This window comes from Tachypleus tridentatus, chromosome 7 (genome assembly GCF_004210375.1).
Source record: "Tachypleus tridentatus isolate NWPU-2018 chromosome 7, ASM421037v1, whole genome shotgun sequence".
Taxonomy (NCBI): domain Eukaryota; kingdom Metazoa; phylum Arthropoda; class Merostomata; order Xiphosura; family Limulidae; genus Tachypleus; species Tachypleus tridentatus.
Window position 1 is genome coordinate 99,009,981 of NC_134831.1, and position 23,631 is coordinate 99,033,611.

Below are 23,631 nucleotides of genomic sequence, written 5' to 3' on the forward strand. Positions count from 1 at the left end.
TGGCGGTGATGACTAACTGCCTTCCGTCTAGACTTACACTGCTCAAGTGGGGACGACGAGCGCAGATAGCTCTTGTGTAGCTTTGCGCGAAATTAAAAAAAAAACAATTAGTAATTTATGACATCCAAAAAAGTTTCTTTTAAGGAAGGAGAAACGACTCTTAAAAACCCAAATCATTTCCTTTTAAAAAAACCTTTATTTTTATTACATAAATACAAGACAAAATAATTCTCTACGCACAGTTTCAATATATTTCTGAAGGCACTATTTTAGTGTTAAAGCTTAAGAATAAATTTTTGCAATGAAAACAATAACAACTACATAATATATATATATGTTATGACATGTCATATTAAAGTTATTTTAACATGACTTACTTTTAAGGCAAAATCTTGATTCGTATTTATGTTACAAATAAAAAACGTTTAAAGTTATATTAATAATAAAAAACAATAATTATGTTTACATTTTTATCTACTGAAACTTGAACTATCGAAACTTTTGACACATAAAATACTTGGAGTTTTTCATTCTTATATAATAACATCTTTACTTTTCTTATTTCTACAAGATAACACAGATGGCGTTTACAAGTCTTACAGGGATAATATGTAAATACACATCTGAAACACTACAATATCCATAATACTTGCTTATCCGTAACATCGTGTCAAAAATTTTAAAACTATATTAAAATTATAGATATTATTTTAAAAAAACTACTGATACCCAAATATTTTAAAATGAATTCACGAGCTTCATTTTGAATAAAATGAAATGGGTTGCTTTTATTAAAATAATAAATGATAAAACCCGAATTTAGTATATTTCAAAATAATGTTTACGATTAAAAACATAAGGGTGTAATATATTGAAATAACTAATTGTAGTTTGAAAAATTTTTGTGCAATAAATAACAAAATTCAATTGTTGTGACAATAAAATAATTGAAATCTTTATCTTTCTATTTTATTTTTTAACACATCGAAAACCTAAATAAATATCTGAACAGTTACAACACATATTTAAACAATTTCATAAAAACTGTACCAGTTTAAACATTAGATGATAAATTCAGTGGACTTTTGATTATTGAGATATCTGAACAATTTTCTCAAGATTTTATAATCAAAGGAAGTTGTCATATAAATATTATGTAGATAAGTTTTACAAAAACTTTTAAACGAAATTACAAAAACAACTATTGGATATAAGCTAATGATTATTGTGACAATTTGCTGAATAATAATTGATATTAAAAATTGTCTAACCTCACGTCTTGGGAAGATTTCATGTAAATAATACATTATTAAAATATTTTATGACAGATAAATAATTTCCAGAAAAGCAGTAGTTGTATTACAATAAAAATGGTCAATCACTTTCTTCATTTCTTGGAAATTTGTGAAGAATTTATGTAGACACAGAAATCTAGGGGGAGCAAAAACATATAAAAATAAAATCCTAAATTCTCTGTCACTGATATTGTGTTCTCACGTATGATTAAAGCAAAAAGAACTAAATAAACTTAGTTAGAGATTATTTAATTTTATGATTTCTGTAGTTTCTAAACAGTCCCTTTCTTTCCTTTTCTTTAAGTGTTAGGTTCTCATAGAAGAATAATTTCATCCCAAAGTAGTTTGTGACTTGTTTCATACTGATGATACATTAAGACAGAAATCTCGTCTAAAATACGTAGATGATATCTTCAACGTATGGCAACATGGGAAAGAGACACCACACTACGCAATTTCAATGAATTCTTAGACACGTTAAAACCTAATATCATAATCTTCATACATGAAATAGAATCCAACAATTCTCTTCCATTTTAGATGTGACTGTAAAAAGAGATAATGATAAAGTATACATAGGTAATACCATTCCATCACCATGTTGCCACACATAAGATCTAATCACCATTTATCACAGAAAATATCCTCCTACTTCATTTACATACATTGTGTCAGAAAACTTGACATCAACAGAGAAGACTTATTTATTGATTTGAACTATTTAAATAACACACTACTATCTAGAGGTTCCAATCCCAATATCACTGGTAGAGCTTGTATCAAACTTCAAAACAGTGTAAAATATTATGTTAACTCTGATTTATCACATATACCGTATTTTCCGCCTAATAAGCCGAATTTCTGGCCCTAAATTTTGGACCTGATTTTTGGGGGTCGGTTTATTGGCCGATCACTCCTTTCGGAAATTTCTTCTTCTTAGGAAATGTTTTTCTTTTGAAAATTACCATAGGCGGTAATTTTGTCCCATCAGCAAAGCACGTTAAGTGAAACGTTGTTTCTGGAATTTCATTGGTTACCTAATTACAGTGAGTGGAGCCAATAATGAATGACATATTGATTCCATCTCTGTCTCAATACGACACGTTCTGCTTTACTACAGAACGCCAATGATCACACACAACATGCATGCTGACGCTGAAACGAGACTAAGAACTCATTTTGAAGAAGCTTGTCACTTCTTAAAAATGGCTTCGGCTTATTGGGCGGTAATAAGCAAAAACCCTCATTTTCAGAGCTGAAAATTGGCCTCGGCTTATTAACCGGAAAATACGGTAAACAAAATGCAACAAATTTGTTTCATTCCCTTTTATGTCAGAAACTGCGAATGAAATAACTAAATATTTTAATAACAGGAGCATTGACATAAAAACTGTATTCATAAAAATTAACATCTTACTACCTGATCCAAAAGAATCCATATTAAAAGAACAAAAACAGGGTATATATATATAATATCCTATGTGAATGTGTAAAGAAATACACAGAACAAATAACACATCTCTATGAAATAAGGTGAAAGGAACACCACAGTCACATGTGTAGAGGTGATTTCCAGTAACTTTCTTAACATATCATTAATAAGAAGCAGGTCACAAGAAATTTTAGGGTAAAATTCTTTTCTTAACACCAACCCAAAACTAAAAAAATGAAAGATATCGTTTAGAAACTACAGAAATAATAAAAATAAACAATCATTCACTAGACCATGATAATGGCCCTAGCAACATCAGCCATATTTGGCAATGTTTATTCACTGTTCATACACTTGACCTCTACTCATATCCTGTCACCTAATAACAAGGTTTCCATCAAATTTCATCTCTATTGTCTTTGCAATTATATATAAACCTTGTATTATTTACAATTGATCATACCTAAAGAAAAACCTGCGTTCTGTCGAAAACACATAGTATGTTTCACCATTTCAGTTAACCTTTTCCTCATGCTTATAAATTGTTTGTCTACCTGTTATTATATTAGTATAAATATTTACTCATTTTTTCTAGGACTGTTATTGTCAATACATCAGTCAAGTTGCTCACAGATAGACCTATAAAACAAAAGGTATTCTTTGTTCTAGTTTAAATGGTGTGAGAAAACAAAATAAAAAAAAAGTCTCCTTAAAGGTAATGAACAAGCTAGAAATGAAGATACAAGAGTCTGACAGAGATTGCCCATTTCAAAGATTAAGACAATAATAACTTTACAGTTCTAGTTATTACCTACCACAGTAAGATGGCCATACAGTTCTAGTTATTACGTATGTACTTACCACAGTAAGATGGCCATACAGTTCTAGTTATTACGTATGTACCTACCACAGTAAGATGGCCATACAGTTCTAGTTATTATGTATGTACCTACCACAGTAAGATGGCCATACAGTTCTAGTTATTACGTATGTACCTACCACAGTAAGATGGCCATACAGTTCTAGTTATTACGTATGTACTTACCACAGTAAGATGGCCATACAGTTCTAGTTATTACGTATGTACCTACCACAGTAAGATGGCCATACAGTTCTAGTTATTATGTATGTACCTACCACAGTAAGATGGCCATACAGTTCTAGTTATTACGTATGTACCTACCACAGTAAGATGGCCATACAGTTCTAGTTATTACGTATGTACCTACCACAGTAAGATGGCCATACAGTTCTAGTTATTATGTATGTACCTACCACAGTAAGATGGCCATACAGTTCTAGTTATTACGTATGTACCTACCACAGTAAGATGGCCATACAGTTCTAGTTATTACGTATGTACCTACCACAGTAAGATGGCCATACAGTTCTAGTTATTACGTATGTACCTACCACAGTAAGATGGCCATACAGTTCTAGTTATTATGTATGTACCTACCACAGTAAGATGGCCATACAGTTCTAGTTATTACGTATGTACCTACCACAGTAAGATGGCCATACAGTTCTAGTTATTACGTATGTACCTACCACAGTAAGATGGCCATACAGTTCTAGTTATTACGTATGTACCTACCACAGTAAGATGGCCATACAGTTCTAGTTATTACGTATGTACCTACCACAGTAAGATGGCCATACAGTTCTAGTTATTATGTATGTACCTATCACAGTAAGATGGCCATACAGTTCTAGTTATTACGTATGTACTTACCACAGTAAGATGGCCATCCTTGCCTTTGGTAATCTCAGGATTTATTCCTTTACAAAAGTTTATAATTCCTTGTTTGCCACTTGCCAGATAATGAGGTATGCTGCAAAAATTCAGCCAGGTTTTAACAATTTATCTTACCATAAAAAAACCAACAAATCCCATATTATATGTTTGGTCACAAGTCACAAACTGATTTAACACTTTATTAATGAACTTGAGTCTTCCATTTGAAGAAAAATGAAACTAGTGATATGATTAAGTAATTTTATATTCTGTCTAAATCTGATTTGTTTGTTACAGTATAGTTAAGCTGTATTTAAATTTGTTAGCAAGCCAAAAGCCCTTCAAATAACAGAGATTTTTTATTAATAAAGATAGTGTGTTTATTACTTCTGTATACTTTTTATATTCCACCTCAGATACAATACCTACTTATTGATTATATATATAAACTATAAATTATTGTTTGGATATTATAAGTCTCACCATCCTGATTCTTCCACTTTTACTAAAGATTTTCTATTGCTGGCCATAACAATTTTTACAACTACTTCCACCAGATGGTCTCTACAGTCCAGAATTAAGTCACCCTGCAAATATAATTTAAAAAATTAAAATGTCAATATGCCTCTAAACCAATGATGAAACTTAAACAAAATCGATGACTGAATCCTGAAAAAGAAATAACATAATAGTCAAGACACAATACTGAACAAATCATTCTGTTCATGATCAGTTTATTTCAAATCTTCCAGTACAATAATGTTGATTAAGCACTCATGAAATAAGATGGTTTATTTTTCCATATTTATGGCCAAATCTAACTCCTCCAATATCAACAAAACAAAGAAAAATACTAGGAATTCAAATAGAAAAACCTAGTACAATTACAAATAATGTTCCTTAATAAAATATTAAGTCAATAAATTAAAACTACTTTGGAATATTTTTGAAATCCTACACTGAATTGGTCACTCTTTTCCTACCACCGCATTAAATAAACAGTTATATAATTAAACCTGTAACGTTTTGGACATTCTGTCAGATTTTCTAATTATTATCACTATACCTTATAAACAGTTATATTATTAAACCTGTAACGTTTTGGACATTCTGTCAGATTTTCTAATTATTATCACTATACCTTATAAAACTTCTGGTCTGTTTATAAAACGTTGTTAATAACACGGTTTGGATTAGTTTTCGGCTAAAGAGAAATAAATGTTATTGGATGCTGTCAATGGGTAAATTAGGATTTTTGGGTGGGTACTGTCAATGTCTACTCAGGTTTAAGGAGTGACGTCAAATATTTTTGTGACAATGTGAATTGACAATTTATTCTTTCAAACTACAAACAAATTTTTAAGACACTTGAATTTATAAGGTTTTATTTAGACAATTATAGAGACAATGCTAATAAAATGTAATTTTGTTTAAACATAAGAAATAACAATAAAAACAAGTTTAATAGAGAACTTATTATGGATTATAAACTTTTTCTTGTTACAGAGGCTCATTTGATTAGGTACTATAATACTATTCTCCAGAGGCATAAAAGCATGGTTCTCATCAAACATTTTAACAAGCCAGTTTAAGGTAACTGTATAACTCTGTAAAAGAGATTTAAACCTGTTTTTATATAAATAATGATGATAGTAGTTTAAAAAACGTTTGATAATTAATTTTAGTGAGACTACAATTTTATTAAATTGACCATATTAATGGTAAGTTAAGTATGAAAGCTCTGATTTTTTTTGCGAGTACATAATGTGCACAGCAGATGGCAGTGTATCCAATGTTACTGATCAGTCAAGACAGCTAAATGGATCTCTTACAGAAGATTTTAAAATGAGAATCACATATAACCTGAAAAAACATTGTATATAATTCCACTTTGTTTATTAAACCAACAGTTTTTCCAAAAGTCGTGGTGGTGATTATGGTATGACACCGTACATGTTTTTTTTATGTTTTTGAAATTGAATTGTAAATATAAAATTATACTATGGTGTATCACTTAAAGGTTATTATTTTAAAATATTTTAAGACACTTTTTTCTGAACCTAGATGTACATCAGGGAGCATCAGCTTATCATTCATCACTTCATGACTGTCAAATAAGTCATGACACATGATTATAAAATCACTATAACCCGAGCATTTTTGAAAGGTTGGCCTTTCTTCTTCAGAGTCACCTTTCAAAAGCACTTAAGATAGTGTTTTTATCCTCTTTTATCAAGATGTCTTGAACCCACGTGCTTTTCTGACATCATGTCAGATAAGTCATATAGTTTGATTTAATGAGAAAACGAATAAACTTAAATTGAAACAGAAAATCCCACACAAAGGTAACACTAAAATATCACATAAGACCCATATAAGTAATAACTCGTTACCTGCATAAAATATAGAAAAAAGAAATTGTGGAATGTAAACATATAAAGTAACAAACCTTGTCTTTCTTAAAATCGCTAGGTATCCTTAACACCAACACACCATCAGTCAGGTTACTTACAGACAAACCTGTAGAATAAAACATATCCTTTGTTTGGATGAGGTAGAAAAATTGATTGATGGTAAAAAGCTGCCTCATTAAAAGTAAGGAATTTCTAGATAAAACAATAGAAGTTAATACAGTTAGTAAATAATGCCTTCTCTCCCATTTAAAGAAGGAAACCATCACATATGAAGTGCTATATGGTAAGAAAGACAAAAGTTCCAGCTTTATAGATATAATAGTGATATATAAGCTAATGAATAAGTTTTGCCAGACACAGTTTAGACTTTATAGACATGGAACTATTACATAATAAGACATAATCAGTTAAGGGAGACAAAGTTTCAACTTTATAGATATAATAGTGATATATAAGCTAATTAATAAGTTATGCCAGACACAGTTTAGACTTTATAGACATGGAACTATTACATAATAAGACATAATCAGTTAAGGGAGACAAAGTTTCAACTTCAAAGATAGTGAACTGCTACATGAGAAGATACAATCACTTAAGATAAGCCAAAGTTGTAACTTCAAAGATAGGGAACTGCTACATGAGAAGATACAATCCCTTAAGATAAGCCAAAGTTGTAACTTCAAAGATAGGGAACTGATACATGAGAAGATACAATCACTTAAGGTAAGCCAAAGTTGTAACTTCAAAGATAGGGAACTGATACATGAGAAGATACAATCACTTAAGGTAAGCCAAAGTTGTAACTTCAAAGATAGGGAACTGATACATGAGAAGATACAATCACTTAAGGTAAGCCAAAGTTGTAACTTCAAAGATAGGGAACTGCTACATAAAAAGATACAATCATTTAAGGTAAGCCAAAGTTGTAACTTCAAAGATAGGGAACTGCTACATAAGAAGATACAATCACTTAAGATAAGCCAAAGTTGTAACTTAAAAGACAGGGAACTGCTACATGAGAAGATACAATCACTTAAGATGAGCCAAAGTTGTAACTTCAAAGATAGGGAACTGATACATGAGAAGATACAATCACTTAAGGTAAGCCAAAGTTGTAACTTCAAAGATAGGGAACTGATACATGAGAAGATACAATCACTTAAGATAAGCCAAAGTTGTAACTTCAAAGATAGGGAACTGCTACATGAGAAGATGCAGTGAATTAAGGGAGAATGTATTTGCTTTTAAAGTTTGAAATACATACAGATAGAGAGGAATAAAGATCTGTGAGATAAACCTCCATTTTGGATGTAAAGACAAAGAGAATTCTAGAATAGAGGTTGTTAGTATTCCCTTTTGATGCAGATAGTCTCTACAGGGGTAGGAGATTGTTCAGTGAAACATATTTGTGGAAGTACAGCAGAAACGTGTTAAGAAAAACAAAGAAAGATGAAATAGAAAACACTTTCCACTAAAGGTATAAGAAACACACAGAGACGGATACTCATGAAAACAATAGTATCACCCAATAGAAACCTTAAAAAATGAACCACAGATATAGTATAAGGTATATGTAGCACTTTGATTTAAAGGCTATACGAAAGTAAAAAAAGAAAAAAAAACACATTGTTTATCACTTTGCTTTAATGCTGTAAAAAAAAAAACCTCATTGGTTGGCACTTTGTTTTTAAGGTTCTGGTTTTGTTAAATTAAAAAAAAACAATTACCTGTTAAAATCTGAAAATCCAACCTATGTTTCTGTTTAAAATCTTTTTCGTTTAGAAGATAAATAGCCTTGTCGGACACCACAAGAATTCGTCCACGAGCCTTGTAGCCATGACGATCATATTTGATCACTGGTGCACAGTACTAAAAAAAACATAACACCTGAAATATGCCTTACCTAATTAGCTTACCTAATCTGCAATCAATAATTTTGTGTTACTTCATATTAATAACACTATGTAACACAAATTTTGTTCCTCAATAGTATGTGTTATTTCTTAATTGCTTATGTTGTAAAAGTACAGAAAATGGTCATTTTTCCCTTCAAACTTTGCTTTTGTGACCTGGATAATCAAATTTAGAAATTAACCTATTTTCTGTATAAAAATGGGCACATTTGCACATTTTCATTTACATAAGGTCCAAATAAACCAACATATGAATCAAGATTTACATTTATTTATACTAAAGTTATACAAAAATGTTTAGAAGTGAGTAGTTTTTCAAGATTTGCGACTGTAATGTAAATCACTTTCATGTATCAGCCCCCAAATATAGTCTCCCATCATGTTTTTGTTATATGCTTCCAGGTCACAAAAGCAAAGTTTGAAAAGAAAAATAGGTCTTTTCCACTTACTTTAGGCATAAGCAATTGGGAAATAACACTTTCTGTCCAGGAACAAGAAAAAGTAAAAATTTTGTTACATAGTGTAATCTGTCCTTCTTTACTCACAGTGAGTGTACTGGCCAATAGGAACACGAATTTGAAAAACTAATACACTAACTATTATCCAGTGTTATAAAACCATTATAAAGTGCGAATCCTTTTGTCATTAGAGATGAACTTCTGTACTGTAAAAACATTCATTTTGTTGCAGAAATTTAGCTTTAAAATTCTGGCTTGCTGAGTTTTATTGGAACTAAACTCACATATAAGGTGTGAGGTTCTACATTTAATATGCGAATGGGGGATTAGTACCAGAAAATATCACATCAAAAATGTAGTACAGCTATTATAATTACAATTTATATCAACTTCTTATCACAGACCACACTACCAACTTAGATAAAAAAACAAAAATTAACATGGTAAAGATTGTAGCTTATTAGATATATGGTTGTATTGTTTCTTCAGTTCACTAGCTCTTGCTATTAATTATATTTAGGACTATGAACCCAATAATAACTCGAGATTTTGATGAGACTAGGAGATTTATGTTAGTCCTAAATTCAAATACTAAGCTAAGAGTAACAATAACTTCAATATTAAAAATAATAAATTATGATGAAACATTGTAGAATGGATGGATACTGCCTGTTGTGGAGACACAATTTTACAGGATGACATTTCGAAAGTCTTCCACTTTTCGTCTTCAGGACAGGCAGTTGCCATCCACTCTACAGTTTCATCATGAATACTCTGCCTACACAGTCTATCAAAGAATAACCACTTAAAATAATACATGCCTATGTATTATAACAGAGATTACTTTGCTTATAGAACACAAAGGTTAGTTGTTTTTGTATGTTGATGATAAAGCTACTGGGATTACATGCTACTGTTCCTAATTTTGAATTGTCAGTCATAAGGAAGAAAACTGGTTAGCATCTTCTGACATAAAATCTTGGGCTACTCTTTAAAATGAATAGTGGGATTAACTGTAACATTACAATGCTCCCACAGCTTAAAGGACTAGCATGTTCAATGATTGGTTTAGATCTTACAACTTTGCAGATGGTAAGTTGAGTGTCCTAATCATCAGGCCCAATAGCTGTTAGCTTACTTTTAATGTACTACGTGATGTGGTTGTACATCAGCAATGAACACCTGCTTTGTCACTTAAGAAAAAAATGTCTGTAATGAGTTACAATGTATTATGTAACCAGATATGGGTGAATTATATTACAAATAGATAATATATTTGTATGTAATGCTGACCTAATTTTTCATTCTTGGTTTCTTCTGTTCCAAGTTTTCATCCAATACACCAACTAGTTATTACTAGCAGCCCTTTATTTAACAATGTATGTACTGTTTAAACAGAAGGATTTGAAAAAAAACATTTTAACAATTGAAATTAGTTGACTAAAGAACCTACATATTAAGTTTAAACCATCTGCTTCAAAGCTGGAAAAAATGAAGACTTTATATAAACAAAAAGTCCAGATGCAAAAAACCACATATTTTTACTTAATCAATATTGTACTTCAAAATACTGTTAACTGTTACGATTAAGGTGGAAAAAAAAGGATGAGTGTATTTAAATACTGATTATCGAACTCAAATAAGATACGCATATGGGTATTTCATAAAACATAGAACTATGTGTTTATGATGTTTTTTTACTGAAAACAATATTCCAATGACTCAAACAATTTAACAAACATGAGCTTTATGAGCTGGTAAAATTATTATTTTTTCTGTATATTCAATATAATCATTTTAATTTCAACTGAATTATCTTAAAGTTTCAAGTGTACTGATTTTAACTGACATATTTCTTTATATGACAGGAATAAAAACTTTAATAAGACATATTTCAAAAATAACATATTTTTCTAGTAATACAATTCACCCAAATCAAGAGATAAAAATGAAATGTTATTTCAATAAACTGTATTCCTATAAGGTAGTAATACGTGGAACATAGATTTAGATATACTTTCAATAGCATCTGGAATATAAAATTACAAAACAGATTAGATTTTAAGATCATTTGCAGAATGTCTGAGAAATGGGGTGGGGTTTGGTTTGTAAGATCAAAAACCAACACATGTCATGTAAAGCTCAATCAGCATGCTAATACCATGAGGGGAATGAGGACATGTGATGTTTTCAAGCCAAAATATTTTAATGCTTCATCAAAAGAATACAGATTATGTAGGAAATGTTAAATATCGTAAACAATTGTGCTACAACTATACATCACAAAAATAGGGGTCTCCTTGATCTACATTGGTATTTAAATGTTCATATTATAAATACTGTGTTCATTTATAAATATCAGTAGATTTATTTTTAAATGGGTTATTTAAATTAATTACTCTACAAGAATCACATTACAGTTATATAAAACTGAAAGGAAGACATATAGTTGTTCTTACCAACGATTTTTCACCCTGAATATTAAAGAAGCTATCGAAGGCATTTGCTTTCAATGTATTTTGTTCACGAGCTAAAATAAAAAAAATTTCAAAATTACATAATATAATAACAACAATTAACATAACAATACTATATGTTGAGGAGGTACACAAATAGGTTATACAGGATGGGATGGGTCACAAAAACACAACAAAAACTCATGCTAAGAAAGCTGAGATGGCATAAAAAAACTTTAATCCATCTCTCTCTCTACAAAATCTTTGAATTAGTTATAATCCAAACCCTCTCTCTATAAAATCTTTGAATTGGTTGTAATCTAAGAAATCCTTGAAATCCATTTGTTTCAGCTTGATGAGTATGACGTATGATGCTGGATATGTATTGCAAAAGTCCTCACTATTCTGAAAATTTGTAGAAGATTCTTAAAAAAAAGAATCACAAAGTATTTGTTTTATGCTAGAACACTGTTGAAATTTTTACAACCTTGTGTTATTCCTATAAAAAGCATCTAGCTGAAAGATAGGAAGAATATTATTGGTCAGCTACAGTCAGTGTGTTATAGGCATAAGAAGCTATAATTGTGATTAACACATATTAATTAGAAAATTACAAAATTGGACAAGGATCATTTATAGATTTTGAACATTACAAACCATTCTGCTTCAGTGAATTAAATTTGGACTTTAGCATTTCTAAGGGAAAATTAAATATCTTCGTTGGTAAAAAGACAGCTTATAAGCTGTGTGAGGCCAGCCAAGCTAGTTCGCTTAAGCAAGGTACAACAACATCAATTGAGAATTAATTTTTCTCATCGTGTACTTGGATTATCAATAGAATATTCAGTTCTAGACTAGATAAAAGACTTGTAAGAGTTTGTAAGACTTTTGTACATAAACCAATATTTGTGGTAACTATTTGAAATAACTAACTGTTATTATAAATTGTATTGTTGCTTGTATATTAAAATATATTTATGTTAGAAAGAAAACAGTGTGTATCAATCTTACTGGCAAGCATCATAAATTTGATACATATTAACATTCAATTAACTTCTGAATTAAAATTTCCAGTTATTTGAGTTCTTAATACCTTTTAATTTATAATGATAAATTATAACACATAACACTTCAAAATCCTTGATCTGACTGTAATTCAGTTCCTCTCTCTACAAAATCCTTGAACTGATTGCAATCCAATCATTTCTCTCTCTCCAAAACCCTTTATAATACATCACATTAAATGAAACCCTGTAAAAGTTAAAAATGCACATTTTGACACCCATCTCTGAATACAGGGTTAAAGTATTAAAAAAAAAAACATCTTAGGAAGTTTATCCATGAAATGAACAAAATTAAATACAAAGCTAAGAAGGACTATAAGAAAACATAAAACTGATACATGAAACTTCTACATCTGTTTAATTTTATGCTATAGTGATAGGTTTTTTAAATGGTTTTATTTGCACACCCCTTGTGTTATATCTCTCAGTATAAACAAAGTGAATCTAGATATATTCAGACATTTGGCTGTTTAACAAATACATACATAAAGCTTTCTTTCTGTATCAAAAACAGTAAATCTAGATTGCCTTCCACAAACTTTATTCACATCCAGGTCTTTGGCCATTGGCTACAACTTTGGATCTGACATCAGTTTAAAAAAATCTTACTTGTGTTAACAAAACAAGATCTGCACTTGTACACAAAACAGCTGTGGACTGTCATGTACATCTAATTACATTTCCATATCATGACTCACTACAGAATGATTCCTGTCATGTACATCTAATTACATTTCCATATCATGACTCACTACAGAATGATTCCTGTCATGTACATCTAATTACATTTCCATATAATGACTCACTACAGAATGATTCCTAAAATGACAGTATTCTTATGGTGAACAAATACTGATTGAAAAAAAACCAATTAAAGCATATATCTGTTTACATTCAAAACACAACAAATGTGTATAATGACTTTTCTCAAGCAACACTAAAATATTTCAGGGGTGAATCATTCTTTATATATTTTCTCTATACCATCATAATAAAAGGAAGTAAATGTATTTCACACAGGAATATTGTTTTCCAAACTTTTATAAACAACTATTGTATTTACAAACAATCTAATAAACCTACTTAGTCTGTTTCCAAGGAATGGTTGTGGAACAGTTCGAGGGTAGCTCTGTTTCTTGCTTTTAAAAAGATCTTGGGCCACAACTTTTTCGTTAAGCTGTAAATCCCCAAATACAATAATGTAATCTACTTACAAATAAATATATATATATATGAAAAATATGCATCATTCAATCCTTAAATAAATAGTTCTTGGAGAATATGTAAGGGCCAGGCTTTTAAAAGTGTGCAGTTTGATGTCACCAGTGTTTTGAGGCAAATTTCCCATAAGTACGTACCTTACACAAACATATAATCATATCTAAATAATATACAATGGACAGAGCTTTCCAAATATATATATGACTTTAAGTTTGTACTAAGTTTTTCCAGCAAACCAATGAAATAAATAATGGTGGGGTGTTAAAATTAGCATGTCACCAACAGAAACATTTAGATTCAAAGTAATGACACAAACACAGTAACTGAAAGCATGACTAAAGCCTTTACTCTGATTAATTAGTGGAAATTTATGTTTTGAAAATTTGTTATTAGCTGATTCTCCCATTACTTTTTTTACATATTAAAGTATCCAAAATAACACGTCATCATAATCGTATCTTCTTTATCACTGTGTATTTTTAAGGTAGTAATTACAAATTCTTAAGTAAGTAAAAAGAGAAGAACCTAAAATCAATCCAAGAAGTATTCAGTTTGATTTGAACTTACCACAAACATGACATATCAAGAGATATCTTGGGTATGTCCATTTGGAGCTTGTAATAAAATTAGTTCTTTTAAGCATGTCATCTCCTTTATGTATACATTCAGTGTAGATACTCAAATTATGTGATTTTGTTATATTGTTTACACAATAGTTAAGACAATCATTGTTATCAACAACTTAAAATGTAACATTTCATTCTTCAATAAACATCACTAAACATGAAATTGTGTAAACAACTCCTGTAACAACTCCTGTACATCTTCCCCTCTAGTTCAGTTTTGCTTCAGAGGAGAATATACAGAGTGCATAATGCTTTTCCTGCCATATTTAGTTTCCACCATGTGTAGATTATATTATATTTATTAGCGTAGGATGGATTTGAAATGTTTTCATCTCAAATCATCTAACTTTCCTGCAAGAAAAGTTTTTAAAAGTGAGATTACATAACAGGTGTGTATCTCTTTAACTGTACAATTAATATTCGAATGGTGGTAGTTTTAGGTTTAAATGACGAATAAATTATGAAGATAAATCTAATTAGGAGTCTGTTTATAAAACAAATGGTTAGAGACATGGTGAGTTATATGTGAATGAGTTTACAGAATGGGTAAAGAAGATCACCATTCTACTTCAGCTCCTTGTATCAGTTTTGCACTTCTTACTATAATGCCACATTATAATAAAAGTTAACGTTCACGACCTGTGTATCTAATGTAACACAAAATGACTATTCTTATTACCCTGCCATAGTTGAATTTACTATAGAAATGTAAAGGATATCACATTAATTTCTACACTTGTCTTTACTAATATACAGGGGTGGTCTGCATTTTGGTGATTGGTTTCGTACTTGTATTTGTTGAACAGATAGTTAACAAAGTTAGCAGCTGAAATATTATTACAGAAAAAAGACAACAGAAGGAAACACCTTGTTCTTTTCATTCTAGTTACAGTAGAGTCTGGTAAAGTGGAACGTGTGTGAAACAGTAACCATTTTCATCAAGGTGGTAAAATATGATAAAATGTAGCCTGAGAGCTAGATGTTTAATACAAGGTTTTTCAGTAGTTATATTCATAAGAATTGTATAAATCATAGTTAGAGGAGAAAATTTTCTTTAACATTTTCAGTTGAAAAAAAATGGACACTTGAGAAAGCCTGATCCATAAATTAAAGGACAGATGACCTTGTACAAGTTTCACTGCATTTTATTGTGCTAGTTTTACGAAATTTATTTGTACCTTTCAAGGTACAAGGTAGAAACAAAATAACTGTTCGTCTGTGTTTGTGTTACTCTCCTTTGTTATTTGAGTTTGAAATTAATTTTTTGTTAATAATTTTTATGAAAAGTTTATGCAGATATTTTTGAACCCAACTATAAGACATCATTGTACTTGCATACCACAATTATATACTAACCTACACCATAATCTTTCATTGTAACAAATTCTATAAAGCAGGACAAGTTCAACCTTTGACGACATTTTGACAAACATTTCACAGACTAAAATGTATGAGGATATCATATTCCAAGACTATGCTTAAATAGAACTACACATAAGTCCATTCACACGATTGTAGTGTCAAATGGTGTGGTGAGCCAAGCATGAAGCTTTTAAACATGTCACCATTGCTTCTAGTATGCTCATCTACAATGACATATTATGAATAGGCAAACGATTATTACAGTTTATTAGTTACTTGTAACTTTTTAAAACTCTATTGAAACATCTTGTCATAATTATAGAGAAAAATATTATTTGAATATCTCTTGTCTGTTATAATTTAAATTTCAAACCTAACAATAAAAGTAATCCAACCCATCTCTCTATCAAATTCTTTATCTAATTGTAATCCGACTATTCTCTCCACTGAACCTTTAAACTGAATGTAATCCAACTACACTCTCTATCAAATTCTTAAACTGATTGTAATCCAACTACACTCTCTATCAAATTCTTAAACTGATTGTAATACAACTACACTCTCTACCAAATCCTTAAACTGATTGTAATTGAACTACTCTCTCTACTGAACCTTTAAACTGATTGTAATCCAATTCCTCTCTCTACCAAATCCTTGAATTGATTGTAATCCAACTACTCTCTCCACTGAACCTTTAAACTGATTGTAATCCAATCCCTTTCTCTATTAAACCCTTAAACTGATTGCCCCTTATTACGACACTGTGTTATAAAATTATTTTAAAAAAATTTGGGTTTATTGTGCACCTTTCTTTCTTACAGAGATAGTAACAGATTAGGAATTTGATATGTTGTTACTCAGTTTTCATTTAATAATCTTCATTAGACTAAACCTGTTATGATAAACTTTTTATGTTGATTTTTGTTTGCTGCATCTCGATCTTGGTTAAAACCAACTGGAAGTAAAACTGTAAGACTCAGTGGATCCAAAGTAAAATTGTCAACATATTTTAAATTTTCTGTTCATTTGTATATTTTTTTAAAGATTTAAATAAAACTGGATTCTAATTTTTTACAGCAGTGTTCAAAACAGAAAACCAATGAACACAATTATAGGTATCAGAAAACCAATGAACACAATTATAGGTATCATATTACACATCACTATACCTGAACAGAAAACCAATGAACACAATTATAGGTATCATATTACACATCACTATACCTGAACAGAAAACCAATGAACACAATTATAGGTATCATATTACACATCACTATACCTGAGCTTTTTGCTCAACAGAGATTGACTTGCAGTACTTTCTCATCAGCCACTTTCTGTGCATGTCTTGTAGAATGTTAGAGGCCTTAAAGAAAACATATTTAAAAGCCAAAAACATAATATTTACAAGTGTTAAATACTGTAATTAAATCTCTGTTATGTACAATAAAAATTAGAAATAAAATAATTAATTAAGACATTCATTTTACATAACTTACTTCACGTATGTTATATTTTGAAGGTTCTTGAAGATAATGCAACACATTTTTGTACTGTATTACTGCTTAGTATTATAGAAGAGGAGAGAAAAGTTTAATAACTGTGACCTGTAAATAAGAAAGAACAGGAAAAAAATACTTTGCTTAAGGATAACCTAATAATACACTAGTTTAACCTAAGAATACACTAGTTTAACCTAATAATACATTAGTTTAAAGTCATCAACTCTAAACTTATTCTTAAATAACATCTCACCTGATGGCAGCATCTTGGAGGGTGGGGCCATGATTTATCGAGGACAGTCTTCGGCAGGTTGCGAGCTAGACGACTTAAGTATTCATACTTCGCACACCGAATAAACTTTAACATATCAAATCTTGATCAGCAATTACAAAATTTTTCACTGAGTTGAGAGAGTTGTTTATTATTCACAGGTCAGCATAATAAATAATGACTTGAAATAAATGTAGATAACAATAAATGGATAACAACTCTGATTAGCTGTTATATAGACTAGAAATTAGATAGTTTTATTTAAAATTTCACAAAAACAACCCCAAAAGTCCAAGTTATTTTAAAGTAGAAAAATAAATACATTGAAACTTAGTAAATAATTTTGATAGATTAAGGAAATTTTTCACTTGCTCATGACTTGCCTTAACATTTATATAACTAAAGAAAGCTTATACTAATATATAACATAAAAAAACTGTTTTTATAGGATGTTAATCTGACTTAAAAATCAAGCAAGTCGTTAATTTAAAAATGTCTTTGTTTGTTCCGATCATTTCTGAGTCAATCCTGTAGTCTAATTTGGTATTTGGCTGAAACCTATAATAACAGTAGTGAAAAGACTATATTTAATATTCTATGACAACTTTTGACATGACATTAAAACCTCTGATGGAATAAAATAGCAGTATACAAGTCAGTGATAGTGAGTTGAGTAATAGCTGAGAGCTTTAAAATGATCATGTTTACAAAACAACAGAACATGTGCACACAGGTCTACTTTAGTTTAAGAATTATATATGTCTAAAAATAATGATCTGAGAAATGTTTGAAAAGTGGAACATTCTTCATCACTATTAAGACAAGAGGACTCTCTCAACTTTCTGGGTTGTTTTTACGTTTATAACCACCTTGTAATGTAGTAAGATGTCATATTGCTTCCAAATGATGACACTGAAACAAAACATGGCAAAATAATGCCCAGTATCAAGTACTGCTACTTACATAAGCATTGGTTTCATTTTCTGCTTCATTTCTTCTGATAAAACCTTCGATGAAACTAAATCAAAGGTACGGAAAAAGCACCCATAACTAAATCAAAAATACGGAAAAAGCACCCATAACTAAATCAAAGGTACAGAAAAAGCACCCATAACCATAAACACACTCACATATTTATTCATCCTCCCATGCCTACAAATAAAATGCAGCTTCAAACCAACAAATTGAAAACAAAATTAAATTGTTAAAATTATTTCACATATGTAAAGCAATTTCATCTGGAATGACTTTGATTAATCATTTTGTATTTTCTTTGTGGCATAACTATTACAGTGCATCATGTTTACATAATTCTAATACATGGTTTGTATAAAATCCTGGCATCACATTTGTGAGATAATTTCAAAATATGGTATTATGCACACACACACACCAATAGTTCTAATGTTACAGAATGCTTTAGGAAGTTGTGACAACAGGCATTTTCCATTATGACTCAATGTTAATGGAGGAATGTTTTTCTGTTTCTTAGTCTAATTTTCAGTTTATAAGAAGTGCAGAAAATAGTAAAATATAATAAGCTTTGAGTTTTCTTTCATTTTGAGTAACTGTTTGTTTATAAATCACAAAGCTGGACAATGTCTGTGCTCTACCCACCATGAGTACCAACAACCAGTTTTTATCATTATAAGACCTCTGACTTACTTCTGAATCACTATGGGTCTTTGAGTAGCTAAACTTTAAATTGGAGACACTTTATTTCATCATTTTTTAAACATATGTATGCTTGACTCTTCCAAACATTTTCAATCAAACTGATAAAGCAATTGATATCCCTTGAGAAAATTATTTTCCCACAGACAAGCTACTCAAACTGTAGTCAGCACACTTTACAGAAGACACACAACTGGAGTCAGCACACTTTACAGAAGACACACAACTGTAGTCAGCACACTTTACAGAAGACACACAACTGTAGTCAGCACACTTTACAGAAGACACACAACTGCAGTTAGCACACTTTACAGAAGACACACAACTGTAGTAAGCACACTTTACAAAAGACACACAACTGTAGTCGGCACACTTTACAAAAGACACACAACTGCAGTCGGCACACATAAGACACACAACTACACACAGAACAGACATTCTTCTTACACCAAATATTTTTATTTATATTTATAACTAGTGATTACTACTTGACACATTTATTTCTCAGTATCATTACGGAAGAGAAAATTTAAATTTGAAGATAAATGTAAAATGTTTACTTAACTATAGTTAAAATTAAGTTTTAATTTTTGTTTTTGTCTGTTATAAAGTTTACACCCTATTATTACAGCAATTATTCAAATCAGTCTATTCAAAACTTGAAGCATTAATTGCATAATTATTGTTAATCTTTGAAGACATGTTACCAACAACACAAATGCAATGATGGGCAGAAATAGTAAAGTGTCTTTATCTTTCTTACTCTCGAATCATCTTGGCTGCCCATCGTCGTCTTGCAAGCATTTTCTTTGCTGCATACCGTCGCCAATAGCAGGATATAAGAATTGCTATAAACAAATTACATTAAAAACATTTAATATAAAGAACTGAATATAAATTAAGAATATTTAAAAGAGTCTTCTTTACATCTGCTGCTGCAAAACTAGCTTTTATTAATAGCTTTCTATTCCAATCACAAAGTAAAACTATAACTTTTAAAAGGTAATAAATCAATAAGAGTATTTATGGCAGTTTATTATGCACTTCAACTCTATTGTAAGTAAACCAACAATACAATGTGCAGTTCTTTGAATTTTGTGCAAAACTACTCAATGGCTATCTACACTAACCATGTTTGATTTTGAATTGCTGGAAGACAGCTAGTAAACAACACCCTCTGATAATTCTTGGACTAATCTAATTGAAAAGTTAGACTTCATCATCACTCCTATAAAACACACATGGCTCAAAAGTACAAAGAAAGATATTTGTTTTTAGTATCCAGGCACAAACCAAGGAAAATTGTATCTAACACAATAACCTCTGAGCAACAGTCAGCCACAGATAAAATGGTATTTAAAATACATGTACAAAACCCTTAACATAAATAGTGACATCTATATATTTATTTCAGCCTGAATATTAAACTAATTGAGAATTTGTTTAAATAAATTTTTATATTTTATATGATACTAACTTAGACGGAAGTAGATATATTTTTAAAAGTACAGTATAGAATGGTATAGTTAGGTTATAAATAGTGAAATTAATTTATAATTTCCAATATGTGACAACGATATTCATTTTGATAGACAATGCAGACATATGTACAATCTATTTAAAGTCTATTTGACCTAAAACCCTTTAAATTTATTATTGTTATAGTTACACCATTATTCTTGTACTTTACCCTGGTTGGGGGAAACAAATGTTAAAAAGTAATTTTTCCCTACCTGATGTTTTTATTTGCAAAAACTTCTTTCTCTGACTGTAGGCTCTGAACTTTGCTTGGATCACTGTAACTACAAAACACAATATTTATTTTTATTTTAGACTGTCAGTATTACACAATGTGTAATTAATGTCTGCTTTAACTGATCATGACCAGAAATAAACATTATATACAAACTACTCATTGTGAAACAAGTAATATTTATTTTAGACTGTCAGTATTACACAATGTGTAATTAATGTCTGCTTTAACTGATCATGACCAGAACTAAACATTATATACAAACTACTCATTGTGAAACAAGTAATATTTATTTTAGACTGTCAGTATTACACAATGTGTAATTAATGTCTGCTTTAACTGATCATGACCAGTACTAAACATTATATACAAACTACTCATTGTGAAACAAGTAATATTTATTTTAGACTGTCAGTATTACACAATGTATAATTAATGTCTGCTTTAACTGATCATGACCAGAACTAAACATTATATACAAACTACTCATTGTGAAACAAGTAATATTTATTTTAGACTGTCAGTATTACACAATGTGTAATTAATGTCTGCTTTAACTGATCATGACCAGAACTAAACATTATATACAAACTACTCATTGTGAAACAAGTAATATTTATTTTAGACTGTCAGTATTACACAATGTGTAATTAATGTCTGCTTTAACTGATCATGACCAGAACTAAACATTATATACAAACTACTCATTGTGAAACAAGTAATATTTATTTTAGACTGTCAGTATTACACAATGTATAATTAATGTCTGCTTTAACTGATCATGACCAGAACTAAACATTATATACAAACTACTCATTGTGAAACAAGTAATATTTATTTTAGACTGTCAGTATTACACAATGTGTAATTAATGTCTGCTTTAACTGATCATGACCAGAACTAAACATTACATACAAACTACTCATTGTGAAACAAGTAATATTTATTTTAGACTGTCAGTATTACACAATGTGTAATTAATGTCTGCTTTAACTGATCATGACCAGAACTAAACATTATATACAAACTACTCATTGTGAAACAAGTAATATTTATTTTAGACTGTCAGTATTACACAATGTGTAATTAATGTCTGCTTTAACTGATCATGACCAGAACTAAACATTATATACAAACTACTCATTGTGAAACAAGTAATATTTATTTTAGACTGTCAGTATTACACAATGTGTAATTAATGTCTGCTTTAACTGATCATGACCAGAACTAAACATTATATACAAACTACTCATTGTGAAACAAGTAATATTTATTTTAGACTGTCAGTATTACACAATGTGTAATTAATGTCTGCTTTAACTGATCATGACCAGAACTAAACATTATATACAAACTACTCATTGTGAAACAAGTAATATTTATTTTAGACTGTCAGTATTACACAATGTGTAATTAATGTCTGCTTTAACTGATCATGACCAGAACTAAACATTATATACAAACTACTCATTGTGAAACAAGTAATATTTATTTTAGACTGTCAGTATTACACAATGTATAATTAATGTCTGCTTTAACTGATCATGACCAGAACTAAACATTATATACAAACTACTCATTGTGAAACAAGTAATATTTATTTTAGACTGTCAGTATTACACAATGTATAATTAATGTCTGCTTTAACTGATCATGACCAGAACTAAACATTATATACAAACTACTCATTGTGAAACAAGTAATATTTATTTTAGACTGTCAGTATTACACAATGTATAATTAATGTCTGCTTTAACTGATCATGACCAGAACTAAACATTATATACAAACTACTCATTGTGAAACAAGTAATATTTATTTTAGACTGTCAGTATTACACAATGTATAATTAATGTCTGCTTTAACTGATCATGACCAGAACTAAACATTATATACAAACTACTCATTGTGAAACAAGTAATATTTATTTTAGACTGTCAGTATTACACAATGTATAATTAATGTCTGCTTTAACTGATCATGACCAGAACTAAACATTATATACAAACTACTCATTGTGAAACAAGTAATATTTATTTTAGACTGTCAGTATTACACAATGTATAATTAATGTCTGCTTTAACTGATCATGACCAGAACTAAACATTATATACAAACTACTCATTGTGAAACAAGTAATATTTATTTTAGACTGTCAGTATTACACAATGTATAATTAATGTCTGCTTTAACTGATCATGACCAGAACTAAACATTATATACAAACTACTCATTGTGAAACAAGTAATATTTATTTTAGACTGTCAGTATTACACAATGTATAATTAATGTCTGCTTTAACTGATCATGACCAGAACTAAACATTATATACAAACTACTCATTGTGAAACAAGTAATATTTATTTTAGACTGTCAGTATTACACAATGTATAATTAATGTCTGCTTTAACTGATCATGACCAGAACTAAACATTATATACAAACTACTCATTGT

At 30.0% G+C, this 23,631-nt stretch overlaps 1 protein-coding gene across 17 annotated transcripts in view; it reads right to left on the minus strand.

Annotated features, from left to right (window-relative positions):
* Positions 1-176: 176 nt before the first annotated feature.
* The window catches only part of LOC143256270 (unconventional myosin-Ic-like), a 104,399-nt gene continuing 80,944 nt past the window's right edge, over positions 177-23,631 (minus strand). For 16 of the 17 annotated variants that reach the window (XM_076513260.1, XM_076513256.1, XM_076513258.1 and 13 more), the window contains 12 exons: positions 21,157-21,225; positions 20,187-20,271; positions 18,713-18,767; positions 17,732-17,836; positions 17,259-17,342; positions 13,854-13,947; positions 11,710-11,780; positions 8,607-8,748; positions 6,915-6,985; positions 4,949-5,052; positions 4,463-4,562; positions 177-1,431 (listed from right to left, as the gene is read on the minus strand). In XM_076513260.1, coding sequence (XP_076369375.1) covers positions 1,414-1,431; positions 4,463-4,562; positions 4,949-5,052; positions 6,915-6,985; positions 8,607-8,748; positions 11,710-11,780; positions 13,854-13,947; positions 17,259-17,342; positions 17,732-17,836; positions 18,713-18,767; positions 20,187-20,271; positions 21,157-21,225 — 998 coding nt within the window. In that variant the 3' untranslated portion in view covers positions 177-1,413. The remainder of the gene's footprint in view (positions 1,432-4,462; positions 4,563-4,948; positions 5,053-6,914; positions 6,986-8,606; positions 8,749-11,709; positions 11,781-13,853; positions 13,948-17,258; positions 17,343-17,731; positions 17,837-18,712; positions 18,768-20,186; positions 20,272-21,156; positions 21,226-23,631) is intronic. The other variant, XM_076513262.1, reaches the window with a different exon arrangement.